A 19,553-nucleotide genomic window follows, 5' to 3' on the forward strand; every position below is an offset into this window, starting at 1 on the left:
CCACATCTCGTATGCCATTTATGAAGCTCTGGATTTTTACCCTCTCGGTGTACTCTACGGGTGCGTCCTCATTTGCCAAAAGAGCCAACCTTTCAACATCCGAAACAAACTCTTGCAAAGTCTCATTAGCTGTTTGGTAACGGTTTTGCAATTCTATTTGACACACCTGTTTCCTGTGTTAGCTTCCGTACCGTCGTTCTACAGCAGCCATCAATGCGTCATAACTGTTCCGTTCGTACTCTGGAATAGTCTGTAAGATTTCGGCAGCTGGTCCTTTCAATGCTACGAAGAGTGCAGCAACTTTATCTTCAGCATTCCAGTTGTTCACTGTTGCGGTCTTCTCAAATTGTAGCTTAAAGACCTGGGAAGGAACAGAACCGTCAAAGGATGGTGTTTTTACCTTTGGATTACTCGCTGAAACTGCTGGGCGATTTAGTTGCAACTGCTCGATACGTCCTCTTAAAGCATCCACCTTGGCCTCGATTTTTTCCTCAAACTGTAAAATTTTTGTATCTTGCGCTTCCAACTTCAAGGAAATACGTCCTTCTTGCTCTTCCAGTTGAGCAGATATCTGCGTTGATATCTGTGCTGAAATTTGCGCCGACATTTCGGATATTCGTGCCTCTTGTGCTTCAATCTTCGCTGTTATACGGTTCTCCTGCGATTCCAGCTGAGTTTCCATCTTGGACGCAATCTGTGTCGACATTTCTGACATACGCGTTTCTTGTGCTCCAATCTTCGATGTTATTTCTGACGACAGTTCTGACATTTGCGACGACATTGATGTTACTGTCGATGTTGCAGATATTGCAGCCAAAATCATGTTCAAGTCTGTGCTCGTAACTGTCTGCGATGTTCCTTTTTCTCTTCAATTTTAGTTGTTGTCTCGTCCCCATCAGGATAAAAGACACACTCGTCCACATCAATTCCTTGCGCCTCCATTACCTCTCGTAGCCGTGCTTGAAGTTCGATCTTATTGCCGGTTGTATTCAATCCACGATTCTCCAACTCCTTTTCAGTTGCTTGATCCTCAATTCACTCATCTTTGCCATGTCCAAGTAGTATTCCCAATCTTCGGAATTTATTCAAAAATTCCTCTTCTGGCACCAACTGGAACGATTTTATTGCAAATCCTCTTATTTGCAACCTTCTGCTAAGTTCGAATCACTAAACTGTTGAATAGATAACACTATTCAATAATGAAAATGGCCTTTATTAAAGTTCTTCACAATAACACTACTATTGCTCGCCAGATAGCGTCTTAAATGAAAACTGATTGATAGCTTAAATGAAACTGATTGTCGCGCCTCTACTATTGCGGCCTTTTATACTCTGTGATTTCCTCGTTGCATCTTCTAGGCGCTTCCAGAATTTACTTAGTTACTGCTATATAATTTATAACTACAGATGCACGTGTATAGCTCTCATATGCGCGTGTATTTGTGAGCGACGCTTCCACAATTATAATTGGATACTTTTGGGAGCATGTCAGATAAGATATCTGCATGTGTTTGTGATTTGCTTCTCCGCTGCGTATACGTACATATGTGTAGAAATAATGATTGAATTATTGATGTGCATACAAGTCACTGCTGTTGTTAATATTCGCCACAATATATATCTTAAGAACGAATTGAGTAATTCCAAAACGGTTTGAAGCTTTTAAAAGGTAATAAAATTTGCTATAAACTGTGCATACAACACTTTTTGCTAGGCCCTGCAGGTTCAAAGATAACGAACAATCTTTACGGATTTTTTCCATTTTTTTTTTGTAAAAATATAAAAAAATTTGTACTTTGCGAGGAGGATCTCGAAAACTTTTTAATTTTTTTCAGATTTGTTTTCTTCTCTCTCTTAGCTCTGTTTTATTACAAAAAAAAATAAGCTTTCACTCAACAAAATCGATGGACTAATATAAAAGTTATAAGCATTCACGTAAATATATCCATTTAATACTTAAGTACCCTACTGGTACATATGTGTTAGTATTAGTATATCAGTTAGTTAGTTTTTGCAGATTTTTTTTGTTTTCTCTCTAAGCTCTGTTTTATTACAAAAAAATAAGCTTTCATTCAACAAAATCGATGGACTAATACAAAAGTTATAAGCATTTAAGTAAATATATCCCCCTACTGGTACATATGTGTTAGTATTCGTATATCAGTTAGTTAGCGAATATTAGCACATATGTACCAGTAGGGTACTTAAGTATTAAATGGATATATTTATTTGAATGCTTATAACTTTTGTATTAGTCCATCGATTTTGTTGAATGAAAGCTTTTTTTTTTGTAATAAAACAGAGCTTAGAGAGAAAAAAACAAATCTGCAAAAAAATAAAAAGTTTTCGAGTTCCTTCTTCGCAAAATACAAATTTGTTTATATTTTTACAAAAAATTGGAAAAAATCCGTAATGATTGTTCGTTATCTTTGAATCTGCAGGGCCTAGCAAATTTTATTACCTTTTAAAAGCCTCAAACCGTTTTGGAATTACTTGGACCCAATTTTTTTTTTTTTTTTTGGAAAACCCGTTATTCGTAAATATCTCAAAAACGTTACCATAGAATTAAAAATGACCTTGATTTTCGAAATCAGGGGGTGATTTTACATAGGAATTTCATAATGGCGTCCCTGGTGCATTTTGGCTGTAAACCAGAGTAATAATAATAAGATTACTGACATTTGTTTGACCTATAATAACATTACAAGGAAAGGAAAAAGTACTTTCGAATTTCCCATTCCATTCCTCAAAGGAATTGTGAAAGTAATTGAAAAACTACAAGTTAGTCTGTGTATAGGAACTTACTCCGGTTAATATGGGTGACTTTTCGGGTCACACTTTTCATTATTTCATCAGGTTTTTCTTTTGAGTGGTAACTGAAGGCATTTTGAAACACCAATAAATATCAAATAATTACCCTCTCAAAGTTCCCAGCTAAGTAGGGGCGTCTCCTTTCCTTCCTCCGCTTTCGAAGTGTGCAGGCAAGGAAAGCAGCATAATTTTTTAATTTTCTTTGATACATTCAGCTGGCGTAACGTAAACACCATTAATGTTCCGGAAAACTTTTTTCTCGTATTCTTGAAATTTGGACCATCCATAGTTGCCTCCTATGAGCGGTTTAGGACTGGCATCTACGCCTCTTCGCCACATAGGAGGGTGGCGGGACGTCGGTGACCAAGAACTGCCAACCCCCTAATCCAGGGTGTTATGCGGACCGTGCCTATTGGAGGAATTGCAGCCAGAGGATAAATTCGGCGTCTGTATTCGAACAGAGCCTTCCCGATACCGGGCCACCTCGGAAAGTATTGATGGCCTTACGTAAGGGGCGCGGACGAAACGTATATAATAATGGACCGCTGAGAAACAGGTGGTCGTAAGGCCGAGATGAACGAGTCATTATCTAACTGTAATAAGGACGATGATAAGGGGAGGACTGGGTCGCAAGCCAAGGAAGACAAAAACGCATCAAGCGACGCGTCGGACTCAGGGAACGAGAGTAGTGCTGATTCAATGAACTCCGTGTTGGAAAAGCATACAACTCATAACGGAGTAGTAGAGTGAAGAAGGGTACGGAGCAGAGGAGGTAAGAGAGCTCGGTCCCTATACCGAGCAGCACTAAGAATTGTCCAACGCCTGGAGCAGTGGTCGACCCAACAGAAGAGGAAATCGAGCGCTTGGAATGGGCTCATGATGCGGTAGAAGTACCTCGAAAGCAATTCAAAAGGTTTGTTGCAAGAAACCCTCGGCACTGCAACCGGTATAAGGAGGAAGAAGCGTCGAATGGCAGAATGAAGAGGCAACGTTCGCGGAAGGCGACAAGCCTGTTTTCAAGACGCAGAAAGGACCCAGTCCCAGAGGCGCTAAGCAGGGCAGCCGCATAGAGAAGACAAATAGGCCTAAAGTCGTAAGACAGATGGGCCCAATAGCGAGGAGGCTCGCGAGCTACAAGTTAAAGGGAGACATCAAAAGTGACGAAGTGCTAACTATGGAAGTAAGAGGTAAGCCCAAAGGAGATAACTCTAAGACTCCGGCTTTTCCCGAGAAGATGAGTGATGTGGCAAAGCAGTCACTGACTGTGGCGCTGGTTGATCGTAACAATCCTTTCGGACATACGACTACTGAAAGATGGAGATCTGTAGAAAGAGAGCTGATTAGCTTAATGCCTAAGACGATGCGCGAACAACCAAGTTAGCCCCGAATATACTGACACAGGATTGGGCATAGGGATCTATACATTGATCTCCATTGTGTTGCATTATCACCAGGCTCAGCGCTATGGCTCTAGCTCACCTGATGTATGTTTAGAAATTAATTAAAATATTCTCTAAGGAAATTCCGCCAGGTGCTAATGTGACCTAGCGAGACAACTTGACTCATATTAGGAATCTCAACTTGAATACTATGCGGCTAGTAATTAACACAAACGCGCAATTTGGAAGAGCATCTTAATAACTGCAACCCTCTTCGGTGTCGATAAGCCGTTGTCAATCGTCAAATCCTTGACTAACACGAAAAAACAATGATAATACATCGATCGCCTTTGGCGATAAAACTCTGTGGACTCGAAGACATGCGTGAGTGGTTTTTGCCGGCAATTTGTAATGCGTCCTTGAGTAGACAAGGCCAGATTAAGTGCAAACGGAGAGGAACATAAACACAAAAACGACGTGTGGCCTATTATCATCACCCCACAGTGGTTGAAGAAGCCACGAAAAAGGCCAAGCCTTTTAATCATTAGGTCCAGATGGAGTAGCCATGCCAATGCTAAAACATGTTGGCGCTAAGGGAGAAAGCTACCTTACGCACGTTTCAAGCGTGGGAAACCGGCTAAAGAAGGTGAGTCATAACGACCGGTATCATTCCATTCGCCAGTAGCGAAGACATTGGAAACGATGTATATTGGAACGATTTTCAAATTTGACAAGGGATGATGGAAAATCGTTCCAATATACATCATTTATCCACCCTGTCAGAAAATCAACAAGACATTGGAAACCTTCCTGCTCCGTCAGTTTACTGCGAATCTTCGCCTAGCCACTTATCAGCATGGTTTCCGCAAAAGGCACAGCACTACTAGCGCTGTTGAAAGCTTTTGACACAGTCATCCACGGCACTCTACTCCAAGATATAGAAGGTTCACCTTTTCCCCTTTGTATAAAAAGATAGACTGCAAATTATCTGAACCTAGCCGACCAAATACACGGCCACTCTGTTTTGCGACGTGGGATATTATCAGTCATCCAAAGATTTTAGGGGTAATTTTCGGTCACACTCTCACCTTCAAGGCGTATGCCATCGAAGTTGTATCTAAAGTACAAAGCCGCAACAAAATCCTCAAGTCGATTGCCTGTAGCACTTGGGGAAAATATGAAGAAACGCTGCTAGCCACGGAAAAGGCAATTGGCCGGCCGGTCAACAGCAAGTCTAAACTACGGTGATACAATCTTACCATACCTTTCCTCATATATGGCAAGGAGAAATGAATTGCCAGTAATAGAAGACAGTGCTTGTGTTTTGCAAACATTTTCTTATGGTCCAAGCAGTTGCAATGGTCTCACAAAATCACCGCTTGAATCGCAAAAATATTTTGTACAATAAGAATTTTTCAATTACTTTTGCAATTCCTTTGAGAAATGGGAAATTATTAATTATCTTGGCATTCCTTGTAATGTAATTGGAAAATTGTCAGTTCCATTTCCAATTCCTTTCGAAAGTACTGGGACAGAAATTGCATTTGAGCAAAGTATTTTTTTTTAATTACAAACAAAAAATTTTTTGTACTCGAGCCTCAAAAAAACGAAATTACTTTTGGTATTTTTTTTTTAGGAATTGAAATGTAATCAATTCCTTTGCTGTGGAGGAAAGGAATTGATTACTTTCCTCAAGTATATGTAATGGGGAATCGACGGTAATTGAATACCTAAAGTAATCATTACTACCCAGCTCTGATAGTAATGTTGGACAGTTATACAATCAGAAGATGTTAAGCCGTATTCTGTAATACAATCTGCTTTACACTGAACCAAAAAAGTGCATGTATACTAAAAAAAGTGCGTACATTTTAAGAAATGTTTATTGAAAACCTCTCCAAAAACCGTATTCATACAATTTAAGAATATAAACACGTACATTAAGATATCCATAAAATTTATTTTTAAGAATATTTCTTAAATTTCAAGAAAAAATTCTTATTTTCCAAGAAATTGCATTTCATAAAAATTATGTAATTCTTCCCTAAATCCCTTCCCGCGAGGCAGGGCAGTCGCATAGACAAGACAAGTAGACCCAAAGCTGTAAGACAGATGGGCTCCAATAGCGAGGTAGCAACTACCTCGAAAGCTGCGAGTCAGAGGGAAGTTCCAACTACGGAAGTAGGAGATAAGCCAAAGGGAGATAACGCTAAGACTCCGGCTTTCCCGGAGGTGCTAAAGGGAGTTAACGGTAAGACTCAGGCTTTCTCGGAGGTTCCAAAGGGAGATAACACTAACATTCCGGCTTTTCCCGAGAAGATGAGTGATGTGGCAGTCACTGACTGTGGCGCTGGTTGATCGTAGCAGTCTTTTCGGACAAATGACTACTGAAGGGTGGAGATCTGTGGAAAGGGAGCTTATTAGATTAATGCTGAAGATTATGCGGGAACAACCAAGTAAGCCCCTTCCAACCTTTGATTCGGGGGGATGGTATAAGGGTTGAAGATGATAGCATGCGAAAACATCGCGAGCTTGCGGTGGCTGGAGGAAGTGGTTCCAAATCTCCAAAGGCAATGCACGAACGCGCGGTTTGAGGTGCTGGTTAAATCGCAAATCCCCACGGTACCAAAAGTTAAGGTATGGATACCATGCGTGATGAAGTCGGAGGACTTCTGCAGAATCAGAATCCAAACATACCGACACAGGATTGGAAGGTACTTACTGTATCTCGGCCTACCGAGGATGTTCAGTTCTACATCTGCCAAATAAACAAGCAGGCGGAGGATATTTTGTATACGCAGCTTGGCAAAATGTCCTTTGGCACTGCCAAAATTACATGCGACTCAGGAAAAGAAGTCCCGAGGATAAAAACATTAACACGCTAGAGGTGGGCGAAGTCGAAAAGGACCTCAAAAGCCTAAGGGAAAAGAGACAGGTGGAGGTCCCCGACGTCACCACGAAGGTGTTAGAAGAGGACCAATCGCTAAATGGTTCTGTGAGTCGCATATAGGAACACCCGGCACAACAGTCACGAGAGGCTGAAGGGGGCCTCGAATACTCTAAATCAAGAGGGCAAGGGGAGGACGACGACGTCAAGACGAAGGTGCTGGAGGGGGACAAACAGCCCAATGGTGCTGCGAGTCCTACAGATAAACCTCCAACACAGTAAAGTGGCGTCGAGCGAACTCCTCCTAACCCTTGAGGAGGGTTCGTTTGACGTGGCGCTGATCCAGGAGCCGTGGCTCTCATCGGGAGGAAAGGTTTCTGGACATAGCGCGCGCGGGTTTGGCGTTTACTACGCGCAAACGGAAGGACGGGTGCGAGCGGTAGTAATGGTAAGGAAACAGCTGCATTCATATATGCTGCCTAATTACACCACTGAGGATCTCGTAGCGGTGGCCGTTGAGCAAAAGAATAAGCAGGCATTTATTCTGGCGTCCTGCTACATGGCCCATGCAGCGGAGGTTCCACCGATGGAGTGCAAAAGGCTAGTACAGGAGGAAGGGCGCAAAGGGCGGTTGGTCATAGGCGCAGATGCAAATGCGCACCACAATGCGTGGAGAGGAGCAGATACGAACGAGAGAGGCGAATCTCTATTTTGTTACATCCTGCAAACCAATTTGCAGATAGCCAACAGGGGAAATCCCTCTTTACATTGGTCCAACATTCAGCAATTTTCTGGATATTACATTGAGATCCGAGCGTGATATATCAAGGTATGATTGGATGGTTCTTGATAGACCATCCTTCTCCGACCATGCGTATATCAGCTTCAGCATCCCCCTAAAGAGGGTAGAGAAGGGAGGAACCTTTAGAAACCCTAGGTCAGCGAACTGGACTAAATTCCAGAAACATGTAGAAACAAAACTGGGACAACCCAAAGAGGTTGCTAATGTAGAGCAACTGGAGGAGCCGAATGAATTCCTAACAAGGACGCTTATGATTGCGTATAACAAAGCTTGCCCTCTAAGAAGATTCCGAGGAAAAGCAAAGCCCCAATGGTGGAGCAATGAGCTGAGTCTTCTAAGAAGACAGGTAAAAGAAATGTTTAAGCACGCAAAGACCGCGGATAGCGAAGAGTGTCGGGACGAGTACAGCGATCTACTGAGGCTCTACAAGCGTGAACTTACCAGGACGAAGAGAAACTAATGGAAATTTTTCTGTACGGACATAGAGTGCTCCAGCGAAACAGCACGGTTGAAAAAAGTCCTGCAAAGGGAAACATAGTAAAGGGACTAATAAAGAAAGAGAACAGGGAATGGTCACGTAATAGTGAGGAATCCCTTGAGGTGCTTCTCGACACACATTTCCCATCGGGAGACGGTTTAAAAGAGTCAGCAGACATTACTCACACTTCGATCACGGAGCTAGTAGTGCCGGGGTTGGTGACCGATACCAAGATCGAATGGGCAGTGAAGACGTTTTCTAAGTTTAAATCGCCGGGCCCAGATGGTATATTCCCGGCCATGCTACAAGTCTCAAGTAGGACGGTCGTGGAATGGCTTCAAATAATATTCGATGGGTGCATAAGACTGAATCATGTACCGCACTCTTGGAGAACTGCTCGTATAGCTTTTCTACCAAAGGCGGGGAAGATCGGTAACGTGTATCCCAAAGAATATAGACCCATTAGCTTAACATCATTTCTGCTCAAAACCTTTGAGAGGCTGATAGATGTGTACATAAAGTCCAGCGTGGATGAAAAGCTGCTCTCCACAACACAGCATGCGTACACTAAAGGCAAGTCGGTAGACACCGCATTACATAGAGGAATCCCTGGAATATAAGGACTATGCTCTAGGAGTCTTCTTGGACATTGCCGGAGCTTTCAATAACGTTGCAAAATGGGTGATTATGGATGATCTTAATTACATTAAAGTACATCCTGCCTTAATCAGATGGATAGGCTGCATGTTAAATTGCAGAAAGATTAAATTACAATGGGGATTGTACGAGGCCACAAAATCAGTGGACAGGGGCACGCCGCAGGGAGGGGTGCTATCACCTCTGCTGTGGACGCTGGTCATCAACCAACTGCTCAGGCGATTCGATGAGGGACCCGTAAAACTTAAGGCTTACGCAGATGACGTTGCAATTGTCATAAGTGGAAAGTGCCTTCCAACGATTAGTTCTTTGATGAATCGCGCGCTTCGGGATATTCACACCTGGGCATCTAATGTCGGGTTGAAAGTCAATGCGGAGAAGACGTATATGGTCTTGTTTACAAAGAGGTACAAGGTCCCAAATTGGACCAGGCCTAAGTTAGGAGGGGTGACCTTACAGGAGAAACCTTTCACAAAATATCTAGGAATCATCCTAGACAGTACGCTGTCATGGAAGCTCAACGTGGAGAAGAGGGTCAAGAAGGCCTCAATGGCACTCTATGCATGTAAAAGAATGCTGGGGTGTAAGTGGGGCCTATCGTCCTATCTTTCTCATTGGGTTTTTACAGCGATTGTAAGCCCTATTCTATACTATGGAGTTCTTGTTTGGTGGAAAGCCACACAAAAAACAACACACCTCAAAAAATTAGAGGGGGTATGCATACTATCGATGCTTAGCATTACGGGAGCGCTGAAAACAACCCCGACGGCTGCACTGTATGCCATTCTGCACATTCCACCTGTAGACCTGGTAGCAAAGAACAAAGCATTAATGACCGCAACCAGGCTCGGTGCCTTGGGGCAGCTTGAGCGCCGACCATATGGCCATAGTAGTATAGCGCCATCAATCACAAGACGAACAGACTACCTCTCTATCTGCGCTTCGAGGGAGATCTTAAGGCCACAATAGAGGTGGAAGGTTGGCGCAATGGTGCTCAAATGGCGAACGAGGCGATACATGTGTACACCGATGGTTCCAAAGTAGTGGAAGGAGTAGGGTCTGCGGTATACTGTGCTGATCCGGAAATAAGCAGATCCTACAGGCTGCCGGATTACTGTAGCGTTTTCCAAGCGGAAATATTAGCCGTAACCAAAGCAGTAGAAACCCTGGAAGAGAATAGCTTAAGCTGCAACCGTGTTAACTTTTATATTGACAGTCAAGCAGCAATTAAGGCAATAATCTCGCATAGCACAGCATCTAAATGCATGTTAGAGTGTAAGCAGTCTCTGGAGAGAATCGGGACAGGGAGAAGCATACATCTATATTGGGTCCTAGGGCATATGGGAATAGATGGGAATGAAAAAGCGGACGAACTAGCTAAAAAGGGCGCATCCCTTGAAGCTTGCTCCGTAGACGTCCCAATTAGATTGGGCGAGATTAAGCGAAGGCGAGAGGTACACATGATCGACCAAGTGGGAACGGCGCGGGTTCAAGCGCGGGGCTGTAAAGTGTCGAAGATTATGTGTAAGTCTTACAACCTTAGACTAACAAAGTTGCTTCTATCATTAAAAAGAGAGGATTGTAGACTCATGACGGGTATTCTGACTGGACACTGCCTTCTAGCGTCACATGCCTTTAAATTAGGCTTGGTCAGTGATAGCAGATGTAGGAAGTGCGGGTCGATCGATCACGTTCTGTGCTCATGCCCTGCACTTGCCAGGCTAAGACTCCAGCTATTAGGAGTGATACAGCTGTCAGATCTAGAAGCAGCAAGTGGCTTAAGTCCTAGGAAGCTTCTGGAATTTGCCAAGAGGACGGAGTTATTTTATAACATAGGTCTATGTGAGGTTCTCATGGACCGGCCAGTTCAACCTAACCTAACCTCCCTAAATTTTAAGAAAATAAATTTTAAATTTTTAGAAAATATTCGTACAATATAAGAACTCATTCTTAGAATGCATGAATTCGTTCTTAAATTATATGATGTTATTCTTATGATTTAAGAAACATTCTTTAAATTTTAAGAAAATATTCAAACAATATAAGAACTCATTCTTAGAATGCATGAATTCGTTTCTAAATTGTATGATGTTATTCTTATGATCTAAGAAACATTCCTTAAATTTAAGAAAACATTCATACAATATAATAACTCGTTCTTAGAATGCATGAATTCGTTCCTAAATTGTATGATGTTATTCTTTTGATCTAAGAAACATTCCTTAAATTAAGGAAATATTCATAGATTATAAGACTCCATTCTTAAATTTATGTAACTACTTTTACTTATATGAACACGTTCAAATAATGTATTTAAACATTTTTTGAATTAAATAAATATATGGCATTTTGTTTAAAATTCATGAAAGTTTTAATGCAATAAAATTATAATTTCATTAACAACAAGTAAGGAAGACTAAGTTCGGGTGTAACCGAACATTACTCAGCTGAGAGCTTTGGATACAAAATAAGGGAAAATAACCATTTAGCAAAATGAGCCTAGGGTAACCCTGGAATGTGTTTGTATGACATTGGTTTCAAATGGAAGGTATTAAAGAGTATTTTAAAAGGGAGTGCGCCATAGTTCTATAGGTGGACGCAATTTCAGGATATCGCCATAAAGGTGGACCAGGGGTGACTCTAGAATGTGTGTTGTACGATATGGGTATTAAATGAAAGGTGTTAATGATTATTTAAAACGTAGTGGGCCTTAGTTCTACAGGTGGACGCCTTTGCGAGATATCGCAATAAGGGTGGACCAGGGGTGACTCTAGAATGTGTTTGGCCGATATGGGTATAAAATGAAAGGTGTTAATGAGTATTTTAAAAGGGAGTGGGCCTTTGTTCTATAGGTGGACGCCTTTTCGAGATATCGCCATAAAGGTGGAACAGGGGTGACTCTAGAATGCGTTTGTACGATATGGGTATCAAATGAAAGGTGTTAATGATTATTTAAAAGGCAGTGGGCCTTAGTTCTATAGGTGGACAACTTTTCGAGATAACACCATAAAGGTGGACCAGGGGTGACTTTATAATGTGTTTTTGTACGATATGTGTACCAAACTAAAGGTATTAATGAGGGTTTTAAAAGGGAGTGGCCCTTAGTTGTATACGTGAAGGCGTTTTCGAGATATCGGCCGAAATGTGGATCAGGGTGACCCCGAACATCATCTGTCGGGTAACGCTAATTTATTTATATATGTAATACTGCGAACAGTATTCCTGCCAAGATTCCAAGAGCTTTTGATTTCCCCCTGCAGAACTTTTTCATTTTGTTCTACTTGATATGGTAGGTGTAACACCCATTTTACAAAGTTTTTTCTAAAGTTACATTTTGCGTCAATAAACCAATCCAATTACCATGTGTCATCTCTTTTTTTATATTTGGTACAGAACTATGGCATTTTTTTCATTTTCCGTAATTTTCGATATCGTAAAAGTGGGCGTGGTCATAGTCGGATTTCGGCCATATTTTATACTAAGATAAAGTGAGTTCAGATAAGTACGTGAACAAAGTTTAGTTAAGATATATCGATTTATGTTGAAGTTATCGTGTTAACGGCCGAGCGGAAGGACAGACGGTCGACTGTGTATAAAAACTGGGCGTGGCTTCAACCGATTTCGCCCTTTTTCACAGAAAACAGTTATCGTCATAGAATCTATGCACACACCAAATTTCACAAGGATTGGTAAATTTCAGTTCGACTTATGGCCTTAAAAGTATTCTAGACGAATTAAATGAAAAAGGGCGGAGTCACGCCCATTTTGAAATTTTGTTTTATTTTTATATTTGGTTGCACCATATCATTACTGGAGTTGAATGTTGGCATAATTTACTTATATACTGTAAAAATTTTAAATTTTTTGTTAAAATCTGACTTAAAATTTTTTTTTTTTAAAGTGGGCGTGTTCTTCATCCGATTTTGCTAATTTTTATTTAGCGCAAATATAGTAATAGGAGCAACGTGCCTGCCAAATTTCGTCATGATATCTGCAACGACCACGAAATTACGGCTTGCAAAACTTTTAAATTACCTTCTTTTAAAAGTGGGCGTTGCCACGGCTACCAAGTGTCATCGCTTTACCCGTCTTTAGTAGTGAATTATCGCACTTTTTCGGTTTTTCGAAATTTTCGATATCGAAAAAGTGGGCGTGGTTGTAGTCCGATTTCGTTCATTTTAAATAGCGATCTGAGATGAGCGCCCAGGAACCCGCATACCAAATTTCATCAAGATACCTCAAAATTTACTCAAGTTATCGTGTTTACAGACGGACGGACGGACGGACTTGGCTAAATGAATTTCTGTTTTCACCCAGATTATTTTGATATATAGAAGTCTATATCTATCTCGATTATTTTATGCCGTCACGGTTTACCGTTATGCGAACAAAGTTAATATACTCTGTGAGCTCTGCTCAGCTGAGTATAAAAATCAATATTTATATGTAATTTTTGAAATGGTTAATTTATAACTCATTTTACAAGGAATATTGATTATATGTAATTAGGAACATTTCGTATTGAAAATACTTTTAGTTTGAGTTTCAAATACTTTGATTAAATTGATACATATACTTTCATTAACAAAAGGTAATATTTATATGTAATTAGGTACATTTCGTATTGAAAATACTTTTAGTTGGAAATTCAAATACTTTGAATAAATTGATACATATACTTTCATTAACAAAAGGTAATATTTATATGTAATTAGGTACATTTCGTATTGAAAATACATTTAGTTTGAAATCCAAATACTTTGATTAAATTGATACATATACTTTCATTGACAAAAGGAAATATTTATATGTAATTAGGTACATTTCGTATTGAAAATACTTTTAGTTTGAAATTCAAATACTTTTATTAAAATGATACATATACTTTCATTAACAAAAGGTAATATTTATATGTAATTAGGTACATTTCTTATTGAAAATACATTTAGCTTGAAATTCAAATACTCTTAATAAATTGATACATATACTTTCATTAACAAAAGGTAATATTTATATGTAATTAGGTACATTTCCTATTGAAAATACTTTTAGTTTGAAATTCAAATACTGTGAATAAATTGATACATATACTTTCATTAACAAAAGGTAATATTTATATGTAATTAGGTACATTTCGTATTGAAAATACTTGTAGTTTGAAATTCAAATACTGTGAATAAATTGATACATATACTTTCATTAACAAAAGGTAATATTTATATGTAATTAGGTACATTTCGTATTGAAAATACATTTAGTTTGAAATTCAAATACTTTGATTAAAATGATACATATACTTTCATTAACAAAAGGTAATATTTATATGTAATTAGGTACATTTCGTATTGAAAATACATTTAGTTTGAAATTCAAATACTTTGATTAAAATGATACATATACTTTCATTAACAAAAGGTAATATTTATATGTAATTAGGTACATTTCGTATTGAACATACATACATTTAATTTGAAATTCAAATACTCTGATTAAATTGATACATATACTTTCATTAACAAAAGGAAAATTATTATATGTAATTAGGTACATTTCGTATTGAAAATACTTTTAGTTTGAAATTCAAACACTTTGATTAAATTGATACATATGCTTTCATTAACAAAAGGAAAATTATTATATGTAATTAGGTACATTTCGTATTGAAAATACTTTTAGTTTGAAATTCAAATACTTTGATTAAATTGATACATATACTTTCATTAACAAAAGGAAAATTATTATATGCAATTAGGTACATTTCGTATTGAAAATAATTTTACTTTCATTAACAAAAGGAAAATTATTATATGTAAATAGGTACATTTCGTATTGAAAATACTTTTAGTTTGAAATTCAAATGCTTTGATTAAATTGATACATATACTTTCATTAACAAAAGGTAATATTTATATGTAATTAGGTACATTTCGTATTGAAAATACATTTAGCTTGAAATTCAAATACTTTGATTAAATTGATACATATACTTTCATTAACAAAAGGTAATATTTATATGTAATTAGGTACATTTCGTATTGAAAATAATTTTAGTTTGAAATTCAAATACTTTGATTAAATTGATACATATACTTTCATTAACAAAAGGTAATATTTATATGTAAATAGGTACATTTCATATTGAAAATATATTTAGTTTGAAAATAAAATACTTTGATTAAATTGATACATATACGTTCATTAGCAAAAAGTAATATTTCTATGTAATTAGGTACATTTCGTGTCGAAAATACTTTTAGTTTGAAATTCAAATACTTCGATTAAATTGATACATATACTTCCCTTAACAAAAGGTAATATTTATATGTAATTAGGTACATTTCGTATTGAAAATACATTCAGTTTGAAATTCAAACACTTTGATTAAATTGATACATATACTTTCATTAACAAAAGGTAATATTTATATGTAATTAGGTACAATTGGTATTGAAATGTTCTGCAGCTGTTGCAGGTGATAATGGTGGTATTGACGTAGATGACGTTGCCTCCGTATGACTTTTTGCTGGTTCCGATAAAGTTGAAGTCTTTGTTCGTTTTCCAATGTGCTTTTGATATGGCGTTTATAGGAATAAGAACGCCAAATGAGCTTACGACAATTAGCACAACGATATGCATCGAATTCTTTGCGTTTATAATTTTTTTTCAGTGAAACATCAAGGTTTCAGTAACGAAAAAGTTGTCTGCACGTAGAAAACACTTAATCATTGTACGGAGCACTCACAAATTAATTTTCCAAAAGTAAATTCAGTGTTTCTTAGGAGATATTCTCGCGTCACTTGCATAAGTGCAAATAAATTATGTATACTATACACGTTCACACAAAAACAGTTACATATATCAGCGCTTGGTAAGAAAATGTTCTTTTAATATATGAAATTTTCCTTAGAATTCAAGAAATTGTTCTTAGATTTTACGAAACTTTTCTTTAATATATACTTAAATAAGAACAGTTCTTGTATTCTTAGAAAACTTTCTTAAAATCTATGAACGTTTTCTTACTCTTTCGTTAACTGAGACACAAACTCATGTATCCATTCTTATATTCTAAGAAAAATGTTTTAGATTGTAAGAATGCTTTCATACGCAAGTTAAATGTATGTAAAAGTTCTTCTTCTTCTTTTTACTCATTAGTAACAAAGTTTGTGTACGTAATTTCTTAAATTTTGAGAAAAAATTCTTATTATCTAAGAACAAATTTAGTCAAGCAGCTTAATGAATATGGTTTCTTATATTATAAGAACGAAGTTTTGTCATAAATATAATTTTACGAATTTTTTCTTAAATCATACGCAAATTTTCTAAAATTATATGCAATTTTTCTTCGATTTTATGAAAAAATCGGAGTGAATTTCTATGAAACTTTTTCTTAAGAAAACATGTACGTTTTTGGTTCAGTGTATTATTATATTATATTAAAATTAAGGGTTTCTGATTTTTGAGGCCTATTTTTGCAACTCAACAAGAGTGCGGTTCGGAGGGAAACCAAGAACCTTTTTAACACGCTAATTTGCAAATATATTTTTGCAAGTCTCGGTTTTATTACACTTACATTGTATACAACGTTAAAGTCTAAATGCATTACTGCTTGTTGTATGTCTTTGAACAGTAGCGAAAAGTACTCAACTGCGGCTTTTTCTGAAATTATGAAAAAAATTACACCAATTACCTGATGATTGTCCTTTGGTATGATATACATAAACATTAATGGTAGATATACTTAAACAACTTTATTTTATTTATTTATTTCCATTTTTCGTAAACATTAAGCCCAACTTTCCCCATTTGGATATTTCGAAAAAAAAAAATCAAGTAAGAAAGGCTAAGTTCAGGGGTAGACGAACATTATATACTCCTCTGCCAAATTACAGCTTGCAAAACTTTTCAAATACCTTCTTTTAAAAGTGGACGGTGCCATTCCCATTGCCCAAAATTTTACTAATTTCCTATTCTGCGTCATAAGGTCAACCAACCTACCAAGTTTCATCACTTTATCCGTCTTTAGTAATGAATTATCGCACTTTTTCGATTTTTAGAAATTTTCGATATCGAAAAAGTGGGCGTGGTTATAGCCGATTCATTCATTTTAAATAGCGATCTGCGATGAGTGCCCAGGAACTTACATACCAAATTTCATTAAGATACCTCAACATTTACTCAAGTTATCGTCTTTACGGATAGACGGACGGACGGACATGGCTAAATGAATTTCTGTTTTCGCCCAGATCATTTTGATACATAGAAGTCTATATCTATCTAGATTAGTTTATGCGGCTACGAGGTACCGTTATGCGAACAAAATTAATATACTCTGTGAGCTCTGTTCAGCGGAGTATAAAAACCCTGCAGTCAAAAGCCAAAGTAGTCAGCAAACATTCTATTTCATTGACTAGAATTTTGTGGGTATATTCATACTAGTCAGCTTTTGAATAATTCATTGACTAGAATTTTGTGGGTTTATTCATACTAGTCAGCTTTTGAATAGTTGATTGACTATAATTTTGTGGTGTTATTAATACTAAGTAGTATTTAAATAATTCATTTGACTATAATTTCGTCTGTCGGCTCGAGGAAATGCGCGAGTGCTTTCTGTAGCCAATTTGCAATGCATACTTCAGTTGACAATGCTAGATATCGTCCAAATCAACGGGCACATAAACACAAGCTGACGAGTCAACCCTCACCGTTACCTCAACAGAGGTTAAAGAAGTTATTGAAAAGGCCAATCCTTCCATATCAATAGTCCCAGACGGAAGACCTATACCGATGCCAAAACACCTTGGCCATGAGGGCATCAGTAGCCTAGGACATTTTTTCTACTTGTCGTTTAAAGCCTATGCCTTTCCAGAATAACAGAGAAAGACCGGAAACCCAGCCAGTATCTACCGATATTATCCATTTAGACAGTAACGAAAACGTTTAAAGCCGTTATGATTTCAACCCAACTGAGATTAGTATATTAAATAGTAGGATGCTGTGTAAATATCGACTAGTATGTCATTACAATGATGCATAGACTGAGTAGTATGCCAACTGGTATGTTGATGTTGAATACACTGACTAGTATGTCAATTGGTATGATATTGGCGTATATAATGACTAGTTTGTCAATTGGTATGATGCTGATGCAGAGGCTGGCAATTGATATTTCGTAGGACATCGCCGTGTTAAAAATACCAGTTGCTAATATGGAAAAAAGACAGAACTCATACTAGTTTGGATTTTTGGCAAACTAGTATTCTTCTAGTATACATCTAGTTGGTTTGACTGCAGGGAAATAAACATCAAATTTGCGGTTATCGGTATACTCCCTGCAGTCAAAAGCCAAAGTAGTCAGCAATCATTCTAGTTCATTGACTAGAATTTTGTGGGTTTATTCATACTAGTCAGCTTTTGACTAGTTCATTGACTTTAATTTTGTGGTGTTATTCATACTAGTTAGTGTATGAGTAGTTAATTGACTAGAATTTTGTGGCGTTCATCATACTGGTCAGTTTTAGAATGGTTCATTGACTATAATTTTGTGGTGTTATTAATACTAGTTAGTATTTAAATAATTCATTTGACTAGAATTTCGTCTGTTGGCTCGAGGAAATGCGCGAGTGCTTTCTGTAGCCAATTTGCAATGCATACTTCAGTTGACAATGCTAGATATCGTCCAAATCAACGGGCACATAAACACAAGCATGACGAGTCAACCCTCATCGTTACCTCAACAGAGGTTAAAGAAGTTATTGAAAAGGCCAAGCCTTCCATATCAATAGTCTCAGACGGAAGACCTATACCGATGCCAAAACACTTTGGCCATAAGGGCATCAGTAGCCTAGGACATTTTTTCTACTTGCCGTTAAAAGCCTATGTCTTTCCAGAATAACAGAGAAAGACCGGAAACCCAGCCAGTATCTACCGATATTATCCCTTTAGTCAGTAACGAAAACGTTTAAAGCCGTTATGATTCCCTCAATTAAATGAAATTGTTCGGTTATCTAGCCATAAGCATGACTTCCGTAAAGTGCATATCACTACCATCATTCTGAACTCCATTAACACTCATAACAGGACGGCGCTAGTGCAGCTTGCCTGTTTTGACACAGTCAACCACTACTGGTTCGTTCCTTCTCCGTTAGATAGATAGATAATTTATTGAGGATTGCGCTGCGACCATTGCTCAGCACCTCATCCCATCCGACTTCCATGATGAACTCTAGCAGTTCTCTTGGCTTGAGGGATTTAATGTGGGAATGTTCTGGCCATGGTGAACCCATAAACTTAGCCCTGCGTCTTGAGATTGCGTCACATTCGTGTGTTATTCCGTTACTTTTTAGTTTTCATATATATGTACGTATTTTTATTAAAATTTATTCCAAAGTATAATGTATTGAAGTGATAAATTTTAAAGTTATATACATATGTATATATATATACATACCTTTTATATATATGAAATATAATGAATAACATAAATTTGAGCTAATTTATCAATTACTTGAAATTTTTCACCCCAACTGAGACTAGTATATT

The 19,553-nt window shown here is 37.7% G+C and overlaps 1 protein-coding gene across 6 annotated transcripts in view; it reads right to left on the reverse strand.

Moving 5' to 3' along the window:
• The window catches only part of Ltn1 (E3 ubiquitin-protein ligase listerin), a 1,386,601-nt gene that overhangs the window by 809,659 nt on the left and 557,389 nt on the right, over positions 1-19,553 (reverse strand). For all 6 annotated transcript variants that reach the window (XR_010953911.1, XM_067791508.1, XM_067791509.1 and 3 more), the window contains exon 10: positions 16,585-16,670. Coding sequence is in view for 5 of the 6 variants with exons in the window: in XM_067791508.1 (XP_067647609.1) it covers positions 16,585-16,670 (86 nt within the window). In the remaining variant the exon portion in view is untranslated. The remainder of the gene's footprint in view (positions 1-16,584; positions 16,671-19,553) is intronic.

Source organism: Eurosta solidaginis, chromosome 5 (assembly GCF_040869045.1).
Source record: "Eurosta solidaginis isolate ZX-2024a chromosome 5, ASM4086904v1, whole genome shotgun sequence".
In the NCBI taxonomy this organism is placed as follows: domain Eukaryota; kingdom Metazoa; phylum Arthropoda; class Insecta; order Diptera; family Tephritidae; genus Eurosta; species Eurosta solidaginis.